Consider the following 22,856-nt stretch of genomic DNA (forward strand, 5'->3'; position numbering starts at 1 on the left):
ATATATATAACTGTACCTTTATATATATATACACCTGTGTATGTATACACATATATATGAAATATCACGTATTGTTTTAACTGCTGTTTAATGCTTCTATTGTTGACATTCTCACTTAATATATTTTATGATCATGTGCAAATTATGTTAGAATAACTTTGTCTATATTTGAAAAATATTTAAATGAATATGAATTATTTTTCTGCATTGAAGACTAACTTCTGTCAGGCTTTTACTTGTTAATCTTTTCCTAGTTCATCAAGTCTTTTGGAAATAAGAAACATTTAAATGAGTGTATCCAGCACTTACACTTTGTTTGGAATTTCTGTAGGCTATGGCCATTCAGATGCAGATGTCCTTCACCAGTCTTTACTTGAAGCAAATGTTGCCACCGAAGTTTGCCTTACAATTCTGGATACTCTATCATTATTCACAATGGCTTTTAAGGTTTGTTCATGACTTGATGGTAACTTCTCCCATAATTATCTTTGAGAAGAAATATTTTTAAAAACTATTTTTAGTTACATTTTACAGTCTAGTAATATAGCGTTTTTTTAGCTTTTCTAGCATTGTATTTCATTATTGTATCATGTAAAAGCTGATAATATATCAAAGCAAAATGCTTTGGCTTCGGTTACACATCATACACAGACTCCATACTGTTCAGCAGTAATCTGTGGGGAAATCTCCTTCCTCATCCGAACTTCTTAAAAATATTTCTAGAAGTTTTAGTGTCTACCTCATATGAGTGGTAAAAGTGTCTTTTAAAGGCCACGTGAGGTGAAAGATCTATTATATGGCAAAACCGTATCTGGATACTGTCAGACTTTTATATTGAACTTGGCTGATTATTATATTAATTGAACTCATTAATAGTAATTTGTGTGTGTTCCTCATCTGTAACTTTTTTTTCAGTTTGTCCACTAATAAATCTTCTTTTTAGTTTTATCAGTTACTGTAGCTCTCCCATGGAATCTTTATATAGGATGCCCATTTACTTACCCCTTTGGTCTGTTTTTTTGAGATTTTCCAGACATTAAGAGGTGAAGCTATAAAAAGGAGAGATCATAGAGATGATAGTTTTAGTTTGTTTCTCCACTAATTAATTAGAGCAGTGTATCCAGATCCTTGCTTGAAGAATCAAATTTAGTGTCTTACCTAGTTATGAAAACATGAGCTTATTTATAATGAGATTCCTTTTATTAGTAATGTAATTAAATAGAGTTTAGAGCCAGTTCTGTCCACAGATCTTATGACAGAATTGAAAATGAAGATACCTAGTTATAAAGATTTAAAGTAGAATAAACACTAATCTTCTAATTATCGACCCATCGTGCCTGGAATGACAATCCTTCAAGGCTGTCTGTGTGTTTTATGTTGAGAAAGTAGGATAAGAGTATGCCAGAATGGTCTCAAAGATCCAAACAGAACAGGTAGGAGAATCAGGAGCTTCTGTTCAATAAACTGCACTAAAATACATAAAATCAGAATCTTGGGATGTTTGGGGTTAAAAGGGACCTTCAGAGATCATCTAGTTCAACCCTCCTGCATGGACAGAGACACCTTTCACTAGACCAGGTTGCTCAAAGCCCCACCTCCCCGACCTTGAAAAATTCCCATGAAGTGGGCATCCACAACTTCTCTGGGCAACTTATTGTGGTGCCTCACCACCTTCACTGTAAAAAAAAAATTCCTCCTTATGTCCAATCTGAACCTACCCTCGGCCCACCTGGATGCCCATATGTAGTAATGGCAAAGAAGAGTGGAGAGTACAGAAGTGAGTTGCAGAAGGTGCAAGACCTTGTAGAATAATGTTGTAGTAGGAGGAACTGCTATGAGAAAATTCCACCAAAGTGAGTTAATACTTTGAGTGTGCCGCTCAAATAACTTATAATAGGAATTGATTTAGCTAACTGTTACAACCCGGTTTAGAAGCTCTACGCTTTACTTGGTGTTACACTTTTATTTCAGGCTTCAAGAGATTTTGTTTACACAAAGCCTTTTGACTCTTTGGTACCTACACAAAGCTTTTTGATTCTTTGGTACCTTGAGTTCACATCTGGAATAAAACTACACATTTTTCTCTAAGAGATTTCTTATGATTTGTTGAGAAAACGGGTTTTGGCAGAAGGGATTTAACAGAAATAACATGCAACTTCACAAAAACATTACAGCATGTTACTGACACTAGCAAGCATTGCTATAGTAAGAGAACCTTTGTTACACCCAGCAAACACAAACTTAAGTGAAATACCCATAACTTAAGTGAATTAGCCTGGAGAAGAGGAGGTGCAGGTGTAGACCTCATCACTCTCTACAAGTACCTGAAAGGAGGTTGTAGCCAGGTGGGCGTCGGTCTCTTCTCCCAGGCAACCAGCAGTAGGATAAGAGGGCACGGTCATAAGCTGTGCTGCGGAGATTTAGGTTGAATATTAGGAAAAAATTTTTTACAGAGAGACTAATCAGGCATTGTAATCGGCTGCCCAGGGAGGTGGTGGATTCACCGTCCCTGGAGGTTTTTAAGGTGAGACTGGATGTGGCACTTAGTGCCATGGTCTAGTAACCATGGCAGTGTTGGATCAAGGGTTGGACTTGATGATCTCAGAGGTCTTTCCCAACTCAGCTGATTCTATGATTCTATGAAATACAGACAAGTTGCCCACAGTAGTAAGGAAGAGGGATTTAGAGAAGAAAGAATAAAGAGAGAAAGAGAGGAGAAAGGTGTATTTACCACTCTGGAGGTTACATGTTGACAAGTCAGGAGGGCAGAGGCCAAGGGGTATGGAGACCCCATGCATGTTTATTTATAGACTCTCACTCTTGTGGTCACTCCCTCTATGCTGGACCTTTGGCTGACTGCCACTCACTGTCCCTCCAGCCAAAGTCAGGGGTGCCACAGCCACTTAGATTCTCATGGGGACGTGGTGTGGGTGGGCCACCAGGCAGCCTAATTGGCAACCCGGCCACATGGCTTTCCCTACCATGTGCTCTGCATGGTTGCACCATGTTGGCTGTAGGCCTAGGCTTAGCCTCTTCCCCCACACACACCCCCATGGTTTATTCAACCCATCAGTCAAATAATCCAGTGAGATACAAATTCAGTCTCTGACACTGACAACTGATAAAAGTAATTGTGTTCTGTAAGTCTATTCAGAAGACAACACTTTCTTTATAAGCAAAATCAACAAAATGTTAGAAATATCTAATGAAAATTCAAATATGTTTGTATTATTAAACATCTTGGTAATACTATGCAGATTATATTTTTTAAATGTCCTACTTTTTGAAGATCTGTGTATGTTCTTAGAGTAGTATAAATGTATCACTGTACAAAACTTCTAAATTCTAACTATCATTTTAAAGAATCAGCTACTGACTGATCATGGGCATAATCCACTGATGAAGAAAGTATTTGATGTATACCTCTGCTTCCTTCAAAAGAATCAGTCTGAAACAGCATTGAAAAATGTCTTCATTGCTTTAAGGGCACTTATTTATAAGGTAAGAAGTTTAAAAAATTTAATCTTCAAGTACTTGTCCAGTTCTTTAGTTAACAATATACTATGTAAGAATTTAAGAACTAACATCCCAAATTAAAATTGTCAGTAATCAACAACAGTGTGGAATACTTGTCCTTTGAATTGCTATAAAAACTGTTTTGTGTCATAAACTACTCTAACTCTTGGTTTTTTCCACAGATTGAGGATATGAATATATATGTATTTTTCTTGACATTTTACCAAGACCTGAAGCTAGTTTTAGTGAATAACTTCTTTCTTTTCTTATTTTTCCTCAGTTTCCTTCTACGTTTTATGAAGGTAGAGCTGATATGTGTTCTGCACTGTGCTATGAAATTCTGAAGTATTGTAATTCCAAACTGAGTTCAATTCGTACTGAAGCTTCACAGTTACTGTACTTTTTAATGAGGAATAATTTTGACTACACAGGGAAGAAGTCTTTTGTTAGAACACATCTGCAAGTTAGTGTATTTTCTTTGTTTTTCTGTGGTTTTAAATGTTGTATTTGTAGATGCTCAGTTGCATACCAACGTGCAAAGCCCTGTCAGATAAAGACATAAAAGATATTATTAAGGGTTCAAGCAAGGCTGGTACTAAGAGTAAGGAGATGGCAGTAAAAGTATGTTCAGTACAAAGAAATACTTAGAAACAGTTGAATGATCCTGTGTTTCATGGGAAATAATTTTTATTTGTCAGTGGCAAATGTCCTTTGTAGATGTTATTTTGATTGTTACGTGGCATACCCCATTGTGTCTGAAGAAGAAAAGGAATGCAGCAATAAGCATGTAAAAGTCTAAAAACAAATAATTGGGAAACTGTGTGTTCTGGCAAAGCTGGGAACACTAGTTTGCCAATTTAATGACCTCTTGCTAGTTTACCTGGCAGTCAATCTTTAAAGCAAAGGATGCTTGTGCGTTGAATTACACAAGGCTGTTTTTGCTTGCCCATGTTATTGTTCGAGTAATTTGGAAAAAAACACCAAACATTACTTTATTTAAGAGAATAATTTTTCAATTAAAAAGAACAAAACTTCCTTTGTAATTGCTTCATAGGTACATCTCAAGGGTATTTCATTAAATATGCTCTAACAAGATATTTGTTTCTGTCAAGGTTATTATTTCAGTAAGCCAGCTAATTGCTGATGTTGTTGGAATTGGAGGAACTAGATTCCAGCAGTCTCTTTCCATCATCAATAATTGTGCCAATAACGACAGAATTATAAAGGTCTGTTTTTATTCTTATTTCCATACTGTAGAAGGATGCTTGAAGACTCTTTCACAGCATCCTTTGCAATTACGTTTTATCATTTTATTATGCAAAGAATAGGGAAGGTAGTAGTTAACCTAACTTTTTCATGTTTTAGCACACTACATTCCCATCTGACGTTAAGGATTTAACAAAACGGATTCGTACAGTACTGATGGCTACAGCTCAGATGAAGGAGCATGAGAATGATCCAGAAATGCTTGTAGACCTCCAGTACAGCTTGGCAAAATCTTATGCTAGTACACCTGAACTAAGGAAGACGTGGTTAGACAGCATGGCAAGGATCCATGTTAAAAATGGAGATCTTTCAGAGGTAAGTTAAAAAAAAAAATCAAACTAGTTATAGGTTTGTAATAAGCTTAAGCTTATCTTTTTAGACATTGAATGTATTATATGTAGTAGTTAGGGTGCAATGTAATAATTATTTTTAATAAGTTTTAATTGTTAGTAGATTAGTTTCAATAGCTGATAAGTTTTTGTCCTACCCAAGTATATCTGTAAGTAATTTCTGATTATTAATGCAAGGAACTTGTTTAATTGCTGTAGCTGATGCGCTACTAAGAATGGAATGCTCAATGCAAGCCATGGAAGACACAGGCCTTCTGCTTAAAAATAGCTTTGTTATTATTTGCTAAAACACTTAAAGCCACTCCTTGAGTTCCCCTCCAGTTGCGTTTTAGAATTAGCTTGATTCTTTTACAGACTGCATACTAGAAAAACTCCTAATATTCTGAAAATTGACAAATAACTTCTTTTGTTGTTTGAAAAAAGAAAGCTATCTGATTCCACTGTGCTGTTAAAATATTTAATTCTAGCAAAAAGGGGAATTGAGATTTGGAATTTTTATATGTCTTTATGTAAGTATTTTATCAGGAGACAGGTGAATTTTGTCTCTTTCTAGAAGTTTGTTCCATCTGAAAGTAAATCTCTTTGTATGATACCACTGAATTTCATAAATATCTGTTAAAATTAGCAGCATGTAAGCAAGTAAATATCTCCAGGAAATAAAAGGTGCTATCTTTCTAACTCAGGTCTTAGCACTAGAATTCTCTTCTTCTATATGGTAGCAACACAGAAGGTGTATACAGTACTCTGTTACTAGCTTGTCTTTTGAAGGGAACAACTTCAGCTTTCTCAGAAGACAAGCTCTTTTAGTCCTTTTCAGATCTGTTTTTGATTATATTAAAATCTTAGAATCTTTGACTATGCAACTAGATGAGGTTGTCTGTAAATCACCAAGCTCAACCCTATACAAAGTATGTATTAGAATTTCTGGGAGATTCTTACCTTTTTCCTTTGCCTCCCTTATCTGAGATTGTGCAGCCTCAGTAAACATGTAAACAGTTCAATTGATAGTTACAATTAGAATAACATTTTGCTGAAAGCCCAAGCCTCTTTAGTAAAATAAGAATCTTGAATCTTTGGGGTTTTTGGTCCTTTCTGTGGAGAAAGGTGGCCAATGTCAACTTCATAAAGCATCTCAAGTATCTGAAGATTTCTCTGTCCCCCTTCTTTTTCTTCTGTTGTCCAAACTACACTAACCAATTTCAATTCATAGATCAGATTCAAATTCATAGATAGATTCAAATTCCATTCATAGATCAGATCTCTTGGCTTTTGCTGCTTTCAAATGGTCTGTCACCAGTTTCTTCTACATTTTTCTAGGTCTGAAGCCAAAAGGCAGACGAAACAGGTTAGCAGAAGAACCACCAAATGTTGACTAGAATAATTAATAGCTTTTTTTGTTTCACATAACACTTAAAATACATCCCAGGAAAGATTTGTCTGATTTTGTTACAGCATGATGTTCCTACATTGTAATTTGTGATCCATGATCACTCTTAGATTGTGTACTGCTGCCCATGTTATTCAGTGTTCTGGTAAAGAAAGAGTGAGTGCACTTGCACAGTTATTGTTTTGCATAAATGAGGTGGAGAATTTTTACGATAGTCATAGGACATCTCCAGCAAAAAACTGAAGAAATTGTCTTATTCTAGGATTCTTCTTATAGATGTTGTTTTTAATAGTTCTGTTTTAATGGTATTTTATAAGATTACTATTTCTGTTTTAGGCAGCAATGTGCTATGTCCATGTAGCAGCACTGGTTGCAGAATATCTCACAAGAAAAGGTATGATTTTGAAACCTTACTTTATTGTGTGTATTTTCTTATTGTAGTCTAGGAAAATCAATAGTTTTATCTGAGAAACTTGTAGGTATTTCATTTTTCACCAAGGAAAAAATTTCGACCTACCTAGGTAGCTTAATCACATATTTAAGAGTATACTTGCATTTCTAAGGGGCAGCATTACAGATGAAGGTGAAGTAAAATTTTTAGGAATGTAAAAATTTTAATTTTACACTAGAGCTGCTAATTGCTGAATTCAGATCCTCTCTAAAGCAAACTTAGCAGTGAATATTCTTGTTCAACAAGCAGTCTCTCACTGCCTATAGGGAAACATGGCATTGCAAGAGAAGTCAAAATAAATTTGTACAGATTTTCAGGTGCTCAATCAGTGATAAGAATGCTCAGAATACTTCACTTGTCTTGGTACTCTGTGCTAGCAGCTCTCTGTAAAAGCGGGTTCTGATGACCCTTGAGATAGGGTAGAAAATTGTCCTTCATCCATAGGAACAGAAGGGTTCTCAGTCAGGGATTTGAGAGAATAAAAGCTTATATGGATTTTATTAAGAAAAATACATCTTTAGGAGAAAAATTCAGGAATCTATTAAGAGTGATTAAGATGTTGCGCTAGTGTTTTGGTTTTGTAGGCAAATTCACGTTCACAGCTTTTTAGCTTTGCCTTTGCATGACAGTTGAAAATGAAGCAAAGTCACAAGTCTAAAAGATACCTTTTCTCCGTTCCTTTTGTGCTTCTTGCCAAATACTTTAGTGTATAGGCTATCTCCTCTGCCCCAATGATTTCAGAAGCTTCTGAGACCAAATCTGCAATGAAGTTGCTTGTCAAAGTTACTATGTCCTGTCAGAAGCCTGATAGTAACTGATAATTGGTGATAATCTGTATTAATTTGTGAATCCTTTGGGTGTTCTGGTATTTTTGTATACTGTCTTATAAGACTTATTTCCACTCAGTAATAAAAAGGGTCAAACTTCTACCTGTGGTTTTTCCAGGAGCCAAAAAACCCCATGCATATGACGCAATCATTCAATAAAACTTCTGCTCAGACTCCTACCTCAACAGAATGAATCTTTGTAGGAAGGAGCTATGAAATAAATATATGCAAATCCTTGTGCTTCCATACTATTTAGTGACTGTTCTTGAGGCTTTAATTAATAGTTTTTGGTCAAAAATCCTGGTTTCTTAATTCAACAATCTGATGTAATGAAAAAAGAGCTAAACAGCATGGGTAAAAGAGATAGGTTTCATGTTGGAACGTTTTATACTCCATTTTTGCTAACTATTTTTCTTCACTAAAGGAAGTTAGATTGCTATTTTGTTAGGTTTTTTCCTGCTTGTCTGTATATGAATAATCTGCTTTGCCATCCTTTGATCATTTTGTAAAGTTAACGTCAGTCCATTCATAGCATTAAGACTGGAAAAACTGATATGCCAGGGCCTCTTCCTGTACACAGTTCAAGCATGACTTCACAGTAGTTTAATTAAATACTGTAAAAGTTACTGTGAGTACCTTAGACTCAGGGTGGAGTAGATTAGTCAGAAGTTTAAGAAAAAGTAGGAAGATTCAAACTACTTATTTTGGTAGGTAAGAGTCCACATATTAACATTACTGGTTTCTCGAAACCTATTTATACATACGGAGTGATGTGAGGTCTTGTATTTTAATCATGCAGTGGGAGACTGATCTGTTTATTTATTTGTTTGTTTGTTTGTTGGTAGGTATATTTAAACATGGTTTCTGCCTTATCAAGAATCACAAAATGGCCCAATGTCATCCTGCTGAAGAAAAGTAAATTTTTCTATATTTCTTTTTTAATGCCAGGGATGTTTAGGCAAGGTTGTACTGCTTTCAGAGTAATCACACCAAATATAGATGAAGAGGCTTCGATGATGGAGGATGTTGGAATGCAAGATGTTCACTTCAATGAAGTAAGTAAACATAAAAGTGTTAGAATTGATGCACGTGGAAGTGCTGGGCATTTTCATAAATTTTATGTTTCAATCTGGAGACTGACTAATATGAAGGGTATAATAATTGTTTTCTTAGCCACTACATTTATCCTAAAACTGAAATAAAAAATATCTGTGAGCTGTGCCAACTTCAGAGAATTTATACATGTATTTTAAATAAAGTGCTAGTACATCAATTCAATACCACTTCTGGGAAAAAAGTAAACAAAATGGGGTTTTATGCTATTTGACTGGATGAACATTAATGTGGCTTATTTATTAGAGTTAGCAAGATCTATTGTTTTTTAAAACTGACTTTGATTTAGAGTGTTACTGCAGCAACAATCATGAAAATGTATTTACTGGTTTTTGCTGTTTACAGTTTCCCTAAGCAAATATGCCATAACAATGGAAGTGGTTTTCCTAACACCAGACTTGTGTTTTTTCTGGCCTTGTGTCTTTGCTGATCCATCTGTGCTAGAAAATTTTACTAGTAAGAAGCCTATATAAAAATATTTTAAATAATCTTGCTCATGAAGAGCTACATCTACACTATGTATTTGCTGGTATACTTGGGGAAGAGAGGGATGGCCCACTACTTGCAGTAGCTGTGTTGGAAAAATCCCTGGTGTGTAAGCATAACTGTACAATAAAAATATTTTCTTTTGTGTTTTAGTTAGTGTGTGGTGAAGCCGTATGACAAAATTATTTGACAGTGCAAACTGTGGCTGTACTAACAGATTTAGAAGGAACAAATAAAAGACCCAGTGGTTTAAGCCTGGATTTAGGCCTAGGGTACCAGTGTTTTAGCCCTAAGTTCTGGTACTATGGCTTAACAGCCACAGAAATTGTTGACTTGTCTTCTTCTGGGAAGGCAGGAGTTTTGATTACTTGAAATGGGAAATGTAGTGCTTTTTTCTTTCCAACGATAACCAATAGCAGATTGTTTTGTGGTTTGTTTTTTTTTTAATTTATGTGCTATTTTTTTAAATCACTGATTCTCCTGATCCAGCATGGAATTTAGCATGTTACTCAAAGGAAAATGCAAGCTGCTCTAGGTTAACAAAGAGCAGGAATTCTTGTGAGTACTGCTGATGGAAAGTTTTGTTTGAAATTCTTGTTAGTGTTTCCCTGCCAAACCATTTGTCAGAGTTAAATTCTTTTGTACTTTTTTTTAAGTTGGAGTGGCTTTATTCTTTTTCTCATTAGTCAGTCCCTGCAAAAACAATATACTGCTTTTTCTGGGTCATTGAACCCTACACAAATTTATTTCCATCTCTCAGTATTTCCTTGGAACGGAAGTAAGCCAAGATTGAAATTATAAGCCTGTATAGCTTGCAGAAGTATCAAACCAAGCCAAATTTCATTTCTCCCTGCATGCAACCCTTTCTAAACTTAACCATGTAGTAATCTAACTGATTAAATATTGAAAAAACTTACTGTTTTTCAGATAACTTCTAAAAGTTATTTGAAATGTGGGAACAGTAATAAGAGGGAAGAAGTAATAATAGTAATAAAGAGTAATAATCAGGAAGAACTGTTTGGGTTTAGTAGACTAAAAATCATGGATAAATTATGATTGTTAGTATTTTACAGAAGTACTTCAAAACAGGTAGTCTAGTTGCTTAAGGAATAGGAACATAATCATTTATGTTCATAGGTAAGCAGAACTGTATTTGTCTAAGAAAAAAAAATAATATGACAGATCAATTGGTTACAGAAGTCAGAAAGTGGAAACATATCTTTCAAGCTGTATTTTACTACTACTGCGCAAAATAATGCTCTGATGGGAATTCTTCCTGTATATGGTAACAAGGCATATGGAATTTCTTTTTTAAAACTTGAGATTTCCCTGTTTGCTAGTTTCTTAAATCTCCAAAAGAGTAATTACTGGTATTGTGGGATCAGGAGAATCCCTTCTTGTTTCTAAAAGGGACAAAACATCTTTCATATTCTCCAGTTTATATAAAATCTTCCTAATTAAGAGAAATTTGTCTTAAAACTTTAGGTGGTTTCTCATTTTAAAAGTTTAAATTTTAGAATTCTCAATTTATTTCTCATTTTAAAATAATTTTCTCTCAGGTCAGGGTTGACCTGACTCATTTCCTAAGCTAGCCAGTTGAAAAAAAACCAAAATTTAATTTTGGGGGTTGTGTAGGTTTTGGTGGTTGGTTTGTTTGTTTGTTTTTTGCTGCTTTTTTTTCAACAAAGCTACTGCATTTGTTTTGTTAAGCAGCTGTTTACCTATGACATTCCATGAGAGGCTTTATTCTAACTTGCAGATGGGTAAATGAAAGAGCCTCACAGGAATGCAGTATCCTCTCAAAGTTGTACAAAGGCAAGTGCAAAGCCTTGCACCTGCAGAGAAAAAAAAAGGCAAAAAATCAATATGGGCTGAGCAGCAGCTCTGCAGAAAGACCTGGAAGTTTTAGTGGACAAGGAGTTAAATGGGAATCATTGGTGTGGCTTTGTGAAAACAAAGGCCGACTTCATGCTGCATTGTATTAGAGGGAGGATTGAGTCAAGAAGTGGAGGGAAGTGGGGTTTTTCCCTTTCATTTGGTATTTTTGGAACCCCATCTCTAATCTTGTGTCTAGCACTGACCCCCAAAAGTCAAGAAAGGTATCAACAAACTGGAAAAAATCCACCTCCTAAGGTGGTTAGTAGAAGAATCAGGGTGTTCCAAGAGGTGCACCATTAAAAAGCAAGAGGCTGTTCTTACAGGTTATGAGGGAAACTGCTTGGATATATGGAAAAAAACTCTTCCCATGAGAATGGATAAGCTTTGAAACAGGTGGCTCAGAAATGTTGTTCTTTTTCTCCCTTCTATGAGCTCTCCCACTTGAAGCTTTTGCTCTTCATGTGAAAACAAAATTTTACTGCTTTGCTACATTTGGGTGCCCTCTGGTGTCTGAGTTAAGACTCATGTCATAAAACAGTGTGGACATCCCTTGTGGTCCAGCAGTGACACTGGTCTTTCAGTTCCCACCACTTGGTTGCTGAGGATGGAGATACTGAGGAGTCTGTGCCCCCCCCATAATCACTGGGGGGAAAGGAGGAGATGTTTTAAGCTCTGTTGCAGCACACGGATAAGGGTTGCATTTTTTCAGTCTAATTTATGCTTTCAATATTAAAGTTGACTTTTCATAGTGGTGTCTTTATGCTATCTTAGTCCTCTACCAAAGGGAGGCAATGGAATAGAGTAGCATTAGATCCTTTCTAAGGATAAAAGGAGTTACTTCCAACTTCTGGCTTCACCTCTGTGATGTAAGAATGGTACAAGAAGGTCTAAAGAGTATCTAAATGAAAAATGCTGTTTGTGGTAAATATAAAGATTACGTATGTACACTCAAACCCTTCTGTCTTGTTTTGTTTCCTTTGCAATTTTTGCTGGCCAAAATAATTTAAATCACTATGTGTAGATAATTATTGTGAGGCAAGATCTCCCTTTTTGCTGGGAATAACTTTGATATAATTATTTGTTGTGCTTCTCATGAGTACTGAACTGGTTTACATTTTCAAATGTGTATCCAAATATAGGATGTGCTGATGGAATTGTTGGAGCAGTGTGCTGATGGACTCTGGAAGGCAGAACGCTATGAACTCATTGCTGATATATATAAACTTATAATTCCCATTTATGAAAAACGGAGAGATTTTGAGGTACTAAATTCATCATAAGTAATATCTATGGAAGAAAAAAACCCCTGAATTTTCTAGTCATAACTGCACGAGGCATTGTACATCACAGAACAAGAGTATTAAAATTGTAACTGAAATTTAAATGTGTTGAAATTTTTGTTTTCTTTTTAATAATTAAAAATGTTTTTCTTTAAATATAAATAATTACAAGTTAATCTTGCATATTGTCATTTTGATACAAGTGCTAAACCTATTACTGCCATTCATTAAAACAATGGTTTTAGTTGTTACTAACTACAAAGACATTATTTATTGTTGTTTTAAGGTAGCAAAGTTCTTCTTTATTCTTTTACCTTGTTGTTGTTTTGTTTTTAGAGGCTTGCTCATTTATATGACACTCTTCATCGAGCATACAGTAAAGTTACAGAAGTTATGCATACAGGCAAGAGACTGCTGGGAACTTATTTCAGGGTAGCATTCTTTGGACAAGTGAGTATAACTTACTTTCATTTGTCTGCTCTGTACAGTAAGAAAAACCTGAATTTATTTTACAAGGTGTGCTGTTTCATCTCCTGTATTGATACCATGACATAAAAAGCACCAGAAATGTGTTCTGTAGGAAATAATTGAACGCCATCGGTAATTTATTTTAAAACATATATCAATTCCGATAAAATTCTTATTATTTTCCTCAGTAAATTTTTTGCCTTTTTTCCTTTCTCTTCTTTTATTTACTACCTTAAGGCAGCGGTAAGTTTTCTATAATGTCAGTTTTTAGCAATGTATTGATTTAATGTCTGTAGTGCTACAGTGTGGTTTGCAAGGCTGCTTCTTAGATTGGTATGCATTAATAGCCATTGCAATTCAAAAAATAACATTAAGTTCCATTTAGAAAGCAGATCACTCTTTTCTATGCATCAATATTGCATGCTTCAAACCAAAGTTCTGGCTGTGTATTGGACAGCTTCATGTCCTCTAATATATGTCTAGAATGCCTCTGTATCTGTATGGTATCACGCAGTATCAAATAATACACTTTCTACGTGCGTAGCCCAGTTGCTTAGTTGTTCAGCTGAGCATGGAGAATTGTAAAATACTCTGAGCAGTATAACTTCACATGTATTCTGTTGTCTTTTATAACTTTATAGCAATACCAGTTTACAGACAGTGAAACAGATGTTGAGGTAATTACAGTAACCGCTTACAAAGCAAACAATGCAGTAAAAACTACTGCATTTCACCTTAGTTTGGTGTGGGTATTTTTGTCAATCTAGCCTGTGTTTATTCATGATATGTTGTGCTTTTCTATTTTGTCTGTTTCGCTTATGACAAAAATATTTATTTTCTGGTTTCAAACATGAACTCAGACATGGCTTGTTGTTTTAAACCAACGACCTGTTTCACTTTCCATGTACTCTATTGTGCATTTAGTTACAGGTTTAAAATCTTATGTAATAAAATAAAGAAGTATATACCAATATAGTACAACATAAAATTAAGATATTTGCGTAATTAAATTTTTTTTTTCTGGAATTAACTTTTTGTTACTACACAAGGAAAATTTTTTTTATGTAAACTATTGCCAAAATACTCACTTATGAATCAGATAGTGCTGTTGGGCAAGATTTCTGTTTTGGTGAGTGAAACAGTGCTGCAAGTTCACTTTTAAATAAAAGTGAAGGAGACTTATCTCAAAGGCTTGGCACACCATAAGATTGCAACAAACTTTAAAAAAATTAAATTCTGTGTTTCCATTACTTTCACTCATGTTGTAGTAGAGACTTACATTTTTCGGTTGTTTTTTTGTTCTCTTAAGAAAACTTTTTACTTAGATTTTAATTTCTCTTTATTTACATTTGCTTGAATACTGATGTTATATGTTTATATTTCCTTTGAACCACACACATTATGTCCATCTCAATCGTTGCCCTAAATGTTTTTCCCCAAGGTTTTGATTACTTCATTTTTTACAGGGTTTCTTTGAGGATGAAGATGGAAAGGAATATATCTATAAAGAGCCTAAACTCACACCTCTTTCAGAAATTTCCCAAAGACTCCAAAAACTCTACTCCGACAAATTTGGATCTGAAAATGTCAAAATGATTCAGGATTCTGGCAAAGTATGATCTTTATTCTCTCTAAAAAAATCTAATATATTACTTTCACTAATTCACTTGAAATACTGTGGGATCACTGCCTCTTAGTCATGTGACACACAAGCATACGTGTCTAAAAACTGCTATTTGAAAGGCATGACAGAAATATTATCTCCTACTAAGCTTGCCTTTTAGAACAACCAAAAAGCTTAATTTCTGTAGTGTTACCTCTCAAAACAATAACTGTATATTAGAACAAATTTGGATTATGATCATATTCTGTGTTAACTTCAGCTATATTTCTTGCCCATTCGTGCACAGTCATTCTTTGGAAATTTTTCCCTTTTTGCAGCTCAACCTTGGACTTTATGGTGATTTCTGCCTCAACCTCAGACTTTATTTTCTCTTATTACAATTTCCTGGCTCTTTTGTTTCTTTATTCTATCCGTAAGATCAAAACTTTCCGTGCCTCTTGGCCTGAGAGTGCAGCATTGGTGGGCATTTCAGTACTGGAACTTTAAAAGGAGAGGAGAACTTAATACAAGGACTAGGTTTAATGATGATGAGTGATTTTAAAAAACCCAAAAAATAAACAAACCAAAACCAACAAAAAAATCCACAATGTGTTGTAATGCATCTAGTTGCCTTGTCTTCCTAATAGTTGAAAGCTGAAAGCAGGAAACCCCTGTGAAGGCATGAAGATTTCCTGTATTTTCAATCATTTAAAGGTTAAGAGACCAAATTTAATTTCTGAAAGTTGTGTAACTACTATTGAATCCACTTTATTCACAATGTAGCTATTTGATTTTTTTTGTCCTGTTTTTAAGGTAAATCCTAAAGATTTAGATTCAAAATATGCATATATTCAAGTTACGCATGTAATTCCATACTTTGAAGAAAAAGAGTTGCAAGAAAGAAAAACAGATTTTGAAAGGACTCATAACATTCGTCGCTTTATGTTTGAGATGCCTTTTACTCAAGCTGGTAAAAGACAAGGAGGAGTAGAAGAGCAGTGTAAGCGACGGACTATTTTGACAGGTACCGATTGAATGGAATGCTTTGACGGAAGCATTTAAATGCATCAAATGGTCTAATTCTGTTCTGTATAGGTTTTTCCATTTCACTTAATAAAGTCCTTTATAGCTATCAGCTAAAATCCTTTTCATATTTTTAGCCATAACTAGGTTTTTCAGATTGGTTTCTTCAGTAGAGAATCCTCAAAATTATTATCTTTTTTTTTCCTTTAAGTTTCAAGAATTGTGAATCTGGAGTCTAGTTTTCCTTGCTCTTAGAAAAAGACTATTTTGTGTTTTGTCACTGTTAAGTGTGTTTCTATATTAATATAGTTGTAAAAACAAATAAGTTACTTTATAACGTTAGCTGTCCATGGCCAGTACTTGTGAGGAAATAGAAAATACAGCATTGCTATTTTTGATTCTTCTCTTCTTGAGATTTGTGAATTATAAGCAATTCTTTTTACAGTTCTCATATGAATTAAGTTCCAATGGTTTATTTCTTTGTGGTTGTTCGTAGCAGTAATGACAATGATCCATCTTTGCTGTAATGAATGTAAAGGTGTGCATATTTACATTTTCAGTGTTTTATTTCCCTGTACATTACTATTTCTAATTATGTAAGTTATAATATATATATGTTATTATAATATATAAGTTATTAAATTGGGCAACTAATTACATCAAAATGAGATTTTAGCATAAGATTGTCTCAAAACTCACCTTATTCAGAAACATTTTCCTAACTATAGTAAACTTGTTTCTGTCCATAGCTATACATTGTTTCCCATATGTGAAAAAGCGCATTCCAGTAATGTACCAGCACCATACTGATCTAAACCCAATTGAAGTAGCCATTGATGAAATGAGTAAAAAAGTTGCAGAACTCAGACAGCTTTGCTCTTCAACTGAAGTAGATATGATCAAATTGCAGCTGAAGCTACAGGGAAGTGTCAGTGTTCAGGTAAGACCTTTGCCATGCAGCTGTTTCATTTGCTTCTGTCTCTGAAAAATTATATAGGTAGCATTTTGTGATTAGTTGCTATTCTGTATGTTCCAGAACATCTTGAATTAGAAATATTCTCATTGTTTGCAGTTATTTCCTGAATAGGAAAAACACTAAAAGTGTGTCATATAAACACTGACCATAGACAGTTACATGACCGAATTAAGATTCATCTCTGGAATCTGTTGCAGCCTGAGCCCCACCAGGTTTTGGTGTAAAGCTGAAACTACAACAAAATAGCAGATGAATAGGAGGATGAATGAACATATTTGGCCTAGCTGTAGGTCTGCCCACAGTAGGTCCAACATATTTTGTTAGGATCCCTATCGAGATAGAGAGTGACAAAATATAGGAAGAAATCAGTGGCAGAAAATCTCACTGTGCAACATTTCTTTTTGCCTAAGGCAAGCAAGAACTGAACATATAAAGAAATCATCAGACTCCCCAGAACAGGGTACATGGGTTTAAAAGCAATAGTTTTTAAAATGTTTTTTAAAAAACAATGTTTTTAAAACAATAGTTTTAACATGTACAAATCAATATGGTAAGGGTCTTCAAAATGAAGTGACAAAAGTGCTGCTCTACTATTTTTTAACTGATTCAAAACAAAGGAACTATAAGCACAGTCATCTGAAATGAACAGTTTTCATGTTGAACAGAAAAGAGAAGAAAAACAAGCCAAGGTTTCAGAATCAGCAAGTTGTCAGGCTAGTGTTTGGGGTGAGAAGGGAGGGGCTCTTACTGTTAATATAAAGGAATAATAGGAATGAGTCAGAACTTACTGAATCCACTTTTCATGTAGCTGCCATAAGAGTGCAATTAAACATCTATGAATTATTGCAGAATTTTCAACTTGGAAAACTGTTTTTAACAGATAAGCAGACCAAACAGTATTAGATTTAGCTCATTTTCACGCCCAAATTTCATAAGCAGAGGTGACAGATGGGCACTATCTGCAGTTGCCACATCACTGAAGTGGTTTCTTTGTGCCAGGAGAGGTTAATACAGATTACTGGAGAGACCACTTCTGCTCTTATGTTTCAGCTCTAGCAGTTTTCTTGGTTTAGAAGCCCAGCTTTTTTGAAATCAGTGTGTTTTCATAAGAAAATAAAATTCTTGTTTTTAATTGGTTTTAATTCTTGGGTTTAATTCTTGTTTTTTTTAGGTTAATGCTGGTCCATTAGCATATGCAAGAGCTTTCTTAGATGACACAAACACCAAAAGATATCCAGACAATAAAGTAAAGCTACTAAAGGAAGTTTTTAGGTATGGTGTGGTAGGTTTGCCTTTTTTTGGAGGTGGGGGAAAGGGAAGAAAAAGTTTACTTTTCTTTCTAGACTCATACCATAAGAATTTTTTAAAAACTCTTAACTTTTATAGTGTTCTGATTGCATTAAAACATACTTTGAACTGACATTTTAAATCAATATTTTGGATTTCTGATTGAAAACTTCTTTATTTTCTCTGAATCAGGCAATTTGTTGAAGCCTGTGGCCATGCTCTGGGTGTAAATGAACGACTTATAAAGGAAGACCAGTTGGAATATCAAGAAGAAATGAAGGCCAACTACAGAGAAATGGCAAAAGAGCTTTCTGAAATAATGCATGAACAAGTATGTACTGAAATTAAGTTATACATATTATCATTCAGAATGTAACTATAATGTAAAAGCAATAGGAAAGATGTATGTAGTGCTTCATACAAAGGGATTGTTTCTCTTTTTTTTTTCTTTCTGTCTGAGAATAAACATGTCATGAAATTGTGGACCTTAATTTTTTTTCTGTTTGTGAATTTTCAGCCTGGTTTTTTTGTAGGCCAGGAAGACTACAGTAAAGATAAACCATATTTAATTAAATTAATATGTCTGGTTGCAGAGGTCTCTATTCAGTGACTCAAAAAGCTAATTTTAGTCTGTACTTCCTGGTAACTGTAGGGGGATTTATTCTGAAAGTTTAGCCCTTTTTCATTAGCTTTTGGAGATATAAACAATTACTTTTGCAACAGTTACATCTTTCAAGAGGTATTTCAATACATTTTCTTGAGGGAAGCCCACTACTGACAAGCTAAAGATATGGGAGAAGGAAAACCAGAACTCTTGTGTAGTGAAACATAGGACCTTGCATCTGGGTTCTGTAGTAGAAATGTCTCCTGACTTCAAAGGCAAAGATATTATTTCCAGGAGGACAGGAAGGGCTGAAGTTTCATGCTTGATCCCTGCCTTCTTGACATTTTTATTCATCATATTCATCACTTAAGGTTCCTTTTCTTACATCCACTGTTACTTGTGTAACCTTTTCCCAGAGCCATAGAATAGTTCTTAACCCTCAAGACCTGCATTTCTGCCTCACAAGAAATAACTGTGTTTTCTGATAATATTTTACCTTTCAAACACAAATCTATGAGACTTCCTTAGATGTATGACCATAATAGAAGCTTTTCTTAGTCTAAGAACCAATGCATCCTAGTCTGCACAATCAGTTGATAGAAGTAGGAGCTCTTGGTTTCTCTTGTCTATACAGAAACACTGTAGGCTTTACTCAGAAATCAAACTGTACAGGAAAAGTCAAACTTAAGACCTACCTGAGGCATTCAGTCTATCTGACATTTAAACATGCTGGTAATATTCCAGCTTTTTTTTTTTCTTAGGATTGCGTCATTTAGGTGTACCATGATTTTATCCATTTACTATTTTTTGACATCTCTAAATTACTCTATTATTATCTGAGAAATACTTGCTCAAAAATCTAGTCAACTTGATGGAATAACAGCTTATCTGCAGGATTATCTAAGAGAGTTTTGCCTTTATTCTACCCTTGCTTAGATGGTGTCCAAAACTTCTATGGCAATATTTTTCTGTTCAGAAATATCGCTTGTCTAAAGTTCACTTCACATGCTTTCTTGCTCTCTGTTATTTCCTGATATGGTTTTCTCAGGTACTGTGCTATGAGTGTCTCTGTGATATGATATCATTATGGTGAAGCATATGAATATGGCAAGCACATAGGCTTTATTTTCATTCTCTTATTTTGATATCCTATTACAGAGAAGAGCTTATGACAAAACTAACTCATTTTAACCACCAATGATAGAAAATATTGTGAAACAAAGTTTATAGGAAGTGATACCATTTTTCCAGAATTCGTGTGGTTGGGGTTTTTTTTAATAAAACCCAGTACCTTTCACATATGCATGTAGAATAAAACAGTTTTGAAAGATCCATGAAACAGAAAAAGAGATTGCTTAGCTGACAATAATGGGACAGTTTGACTATATTTCAATGTGATTAATTGAAAAGCAGAATGCAGAAGAGGGTTCTAGAAAGGAGGATAACTGTTTGGAAAGCTGATTAAGATGAACAAAGTACTTGAGAGAATTAGACAGCTGTACAGAATACCCCTTTTGAAGAGGGAGGCAAGTGTTTTTGTCAAATAATTTGATGATAAAGGCAAGATTAGCATTCCTCTGGCGTAGGAAAAAGTAAAAGAATATGACAATTTGTATACAAGAAAAAATACTTTGAACTCAGTGCTAGATTTGGATGTTTAAAAAATGCTAAAGTGCATGAATTTCCGAAGATTGATGATAAGAAAAAGCATGTAATGCCTGAAATTTCAGGAGTAAATCACATTGCCCCTTCTTCTCTTTATTTACTTTTAGAAAAACAGCTGAGATATATATAGGGTGAGCACAATATCAAAGTACATCACTGACTGCAGTATATACTATTAGCCTACCACTGTATTCTTTTTATACAGATGTCATTAGTTGTAAATAATTAAAACATACAATGGTGTTGATGGTTTGGGGTTTTTTGAGTTTTGTGGTTTGTTTTTTCTTAAATTAGACTCCACTGAAGTAGCTAATTTCAAAAACTCCCCTGAAGGCTTAGAAACATCAGGTTCTTTCATTGAAACCTTGAAAGATGTCACCTTTATGTGCCTGCCTATTGCCTGATCTGGGAAAAATCAGAAACCCTAAGCTTTGCACAGGGTTTGTTCTAATCTCATTGAATAAACCATTAGCTCTATTGGAACACTGGGTTTTTAACAACTGCAAATATTCTGTTCTAAAATATATATAAAAGAATCTTAACATATTTTTCTTTTTTTTCTCCTCTGCTGCTTGCCAATATGATCAGATGGGATGGTAATTAGTTTTCTCTACTTCTGTTCTCTTAGTTTGTCTAATAATTCCTTTTTTTTTTTTTACAGTATTTCTTATCGTAGTATCAATTTGTTTATAGCTGTTAAGCATGAAGTCTTTCTGGTGCTTCAATAGCTTTTTGTAAGAAAGAAATACTCAAATACTTCTAAGGTTTAGAAAGGAAAACAAAAAAAGAGCAGAAAGTGAGCTTGTTGTCACTGTGAATCTCCTTTTGAAAGTTAAAAGGAGGAATGAGAGAAACTATCTAAGCATCCTCTACAGAGGACAATGTAATATCTAAGTTAGGAGAACTGATATTGGAGAAATAACTACTGCCCCTGCCTAGGAGAGGATGGCTGAATAGAGTAACCAGCCTTAAGAAGCTCTGTGCAATTGAGAAAGTACTGGGAGGGTGAGTTGATAAGCAGCACATCATGAAATTGATCAGCTGTCTTATAAATGCTTGTCTCATTTTGTAACAATTTTGTAAATACGTGTTTTTTATTTTAAGATTACTCCGGTTGAAGAAAAGGCCAGTGTCATGCCTAACTCACTACACATTTTCAACGCCATAAGTGGAACTCCAACAAGCACAACAGTTCATGGGATGCCCAGTTCTTCTTCAGTTGCATGATTGTTTTGTAAAGGAAAGTATGTTCGTTTCTTTCGAAATTTGTGGATTGGCTTCATTGTGTGCAAACTCAGGATGATCTCGAAGCTAAATGTTGGGCACGTGCAAGCTGCATAATTCATACGAATGTTTGAGCACACTTAGCAAATAGCAGTAACTGGTAATAGTCTTTTAGAATAAGGGAGGTGCACATATATTTTTTAATGTTGCTGGTAAAATTTAAAAGTGTTCACAATGTCATTGCAGAAGTGCGTGTTGGAAAATTATAAAGTTGAAGCTAGCTTCTGTTGTTCATTAGAAAGTATTATTAAAATGAATTGCACATTACAAAAAAGTGTTGTGGGATGTAATTTTGCAGATATGTAACATTCAGGTGTTCTTTTTGTGTATGGCACATAGAGATTCCTAATACAAGAACTATTTTGGGGCTTGACAGAGACACTAGTTTTTGGGGTTTAATGGAACTGACAATAGTAGTTTTTGTACCATTTGGCAAATTGTTGTGCTTTATTTTATACCTTGTTGCATTTTGGAGGTATGTGAGCTTAAATCTTACTAAACAACTAAATACAACCAAAGGTCTGTATTAATGAACACTGAATTATACTACAGTATCAATAGTAGTAAATTGTTATGTACATATTGTTTGTTAATACAGTCCATACAGTCTGTACATAAATGTATTACATTTCTAATCATTTTTTAATATTCATACCAGCCCTTACCATTCTGTTTTCAGTTTATTTTGAAAATCTGCTCATTCTAAGTATATGCAGACTTTACAGTTCATTTATTCCTGTATATAAATAAGTGCAATATAAAGATGTATACAGTCTTTGCTATGTTAGGTTTATATGCAGTTATTAAAAGAAAAAAACCTTTTTGCCAAAGCAATGGAGTATGTAATTGGTAATCATGGTTACTGTGGTAAATGGTGGTATTATTTAAAGCTTTTTCCATATTCTTATTCTTTTAAGACATTAATTTAGTAATTTTATATTTGGGGGAAATAAAGGTTTTTAATTTTATTTAACTGGAAGCACTGTTCTGCTGTAATTAAACATTCTGTATTACATCTATATTAAAAGGAAAAAGGTAGTTACTTTTCTCACTGTGTGATCTGGTTTTTAATTTTAGATTTATGCCTGACATTTGTGAAATATGAAATCTTGATCAAAAAAAAATGGCTTTTTGCAACTTGAGTGTGAGATAAGATGCAGACACTTCTAGGGTTTACTTCATATTCTTTGTCAATAAAGAGAATTTAGGTTATTAGTTGAGATATCAGTTTTGAGTCCATCACATTTGACACAAGTAGAATGTTACCGTCACTACAAGTTGTTATTCACCAAAACAGTTAATATTAGGAAGTCTTCAAAACTTTTCATCACATAACAGTAGAAATCATCTATTCCTTATGACATAAGGTTCCTGTCATTTTCTGTAGTGTAG

At 34.4% G+C, this 22,856-nt stretch overlaps 1 protein-coding gene across 15 annotated transcripts in view; it reads left to right on the plus strand.

Annotated features, from left to right (window-relative positions):
* Positions 1-22,512, plus strand: part of DOCK9 (dedicator of cytokinesis 9) — a 112,934-nt gene extending 90,422 nt beyond the window's left edge. For 9 of the 15 annotated variants that reach the window (XM_027644848.1, XM_027644905.1, XM_027644954.1 and 6 more), the window contains exons 39-55: positions 332-447; positions 3,364-3,501; positions 3,797-3,979; positions 4,629-4,742; positions 4,882-5,097; positions 6,856-6,913; positions 8,746-8,852; positions 12,414-12,536; positions 12,891-13,004; positions 13,260-13,265; positions 13,664-13,699; positions 14,489-14,635; positions 15,439-15,649; positions 16,398-16,588; positions 17,796-17,896; positions 18,104-18,242; positions 21,285-22,512. In XM_027644848.1, the coding sequence (XP_027500649.1) occupies positions 332-447; positions 3,364-3,501; positions 3,797-3,979; positions 4,629-4,742; positions 4,882-5,097; positions 6,856-6,913; positions 8,746-8,852; positions 12,414-12,536; positions 12,891-13,004; positions 13,260-13,265; positions 13,664-13,699; positions 14,489-14,635; positions 15,439-15,649; positions 16,398-16,588; positions 17,796-17,896; positions 18,104-18,242; positions 21,285-21,407 (2,123 nt within the window). In that variant the 3' untranslated portion in view covers positions 21,408-22,512. Of the gene's footprint in view, positions 1-331; positions 448-3,363; positions 3,502-3,796; positions 3,980-4,628; positions 4,743-4,881; positions 5,098-6,855; positions 6,914-8,745; positions 8,853-12,413; positions 12,537-12,890; positions 13,005-13,259; positions 13,266-13,663; positions 13,700-14,488; positions 14,636-15,438; positions 15,650-16,397; positions 16,589-17,795; positions 17,897-18,103; positions 18,243-20,768; positions 20,777-21,284 lie in introns of all 15 variants that reach the window. The other 6 variants (XM_027644881.1, XM_027644933.1, XM_027644826.1 and 3 more) reach the window with 2 other exon arrangements.
* Positions 22,513-22,856: the final 344 nt, after the last annotated feature.

This window comes from Corapipo altera, unplaced genomic scaffold (assembly GCF_003945725.1).
Source record: "Corapipo altera isolate COAL_440 unplaced genomic scaffold, ASM394572v1 0, whole genome shotgun sequence".
In the NCBI taxonomy this organism is placed as follows: Eukaryota; Metazoa; Chordata; class Aves; order Passeriformes; family Pipridae; genus Corapipo; species Corapipo altera.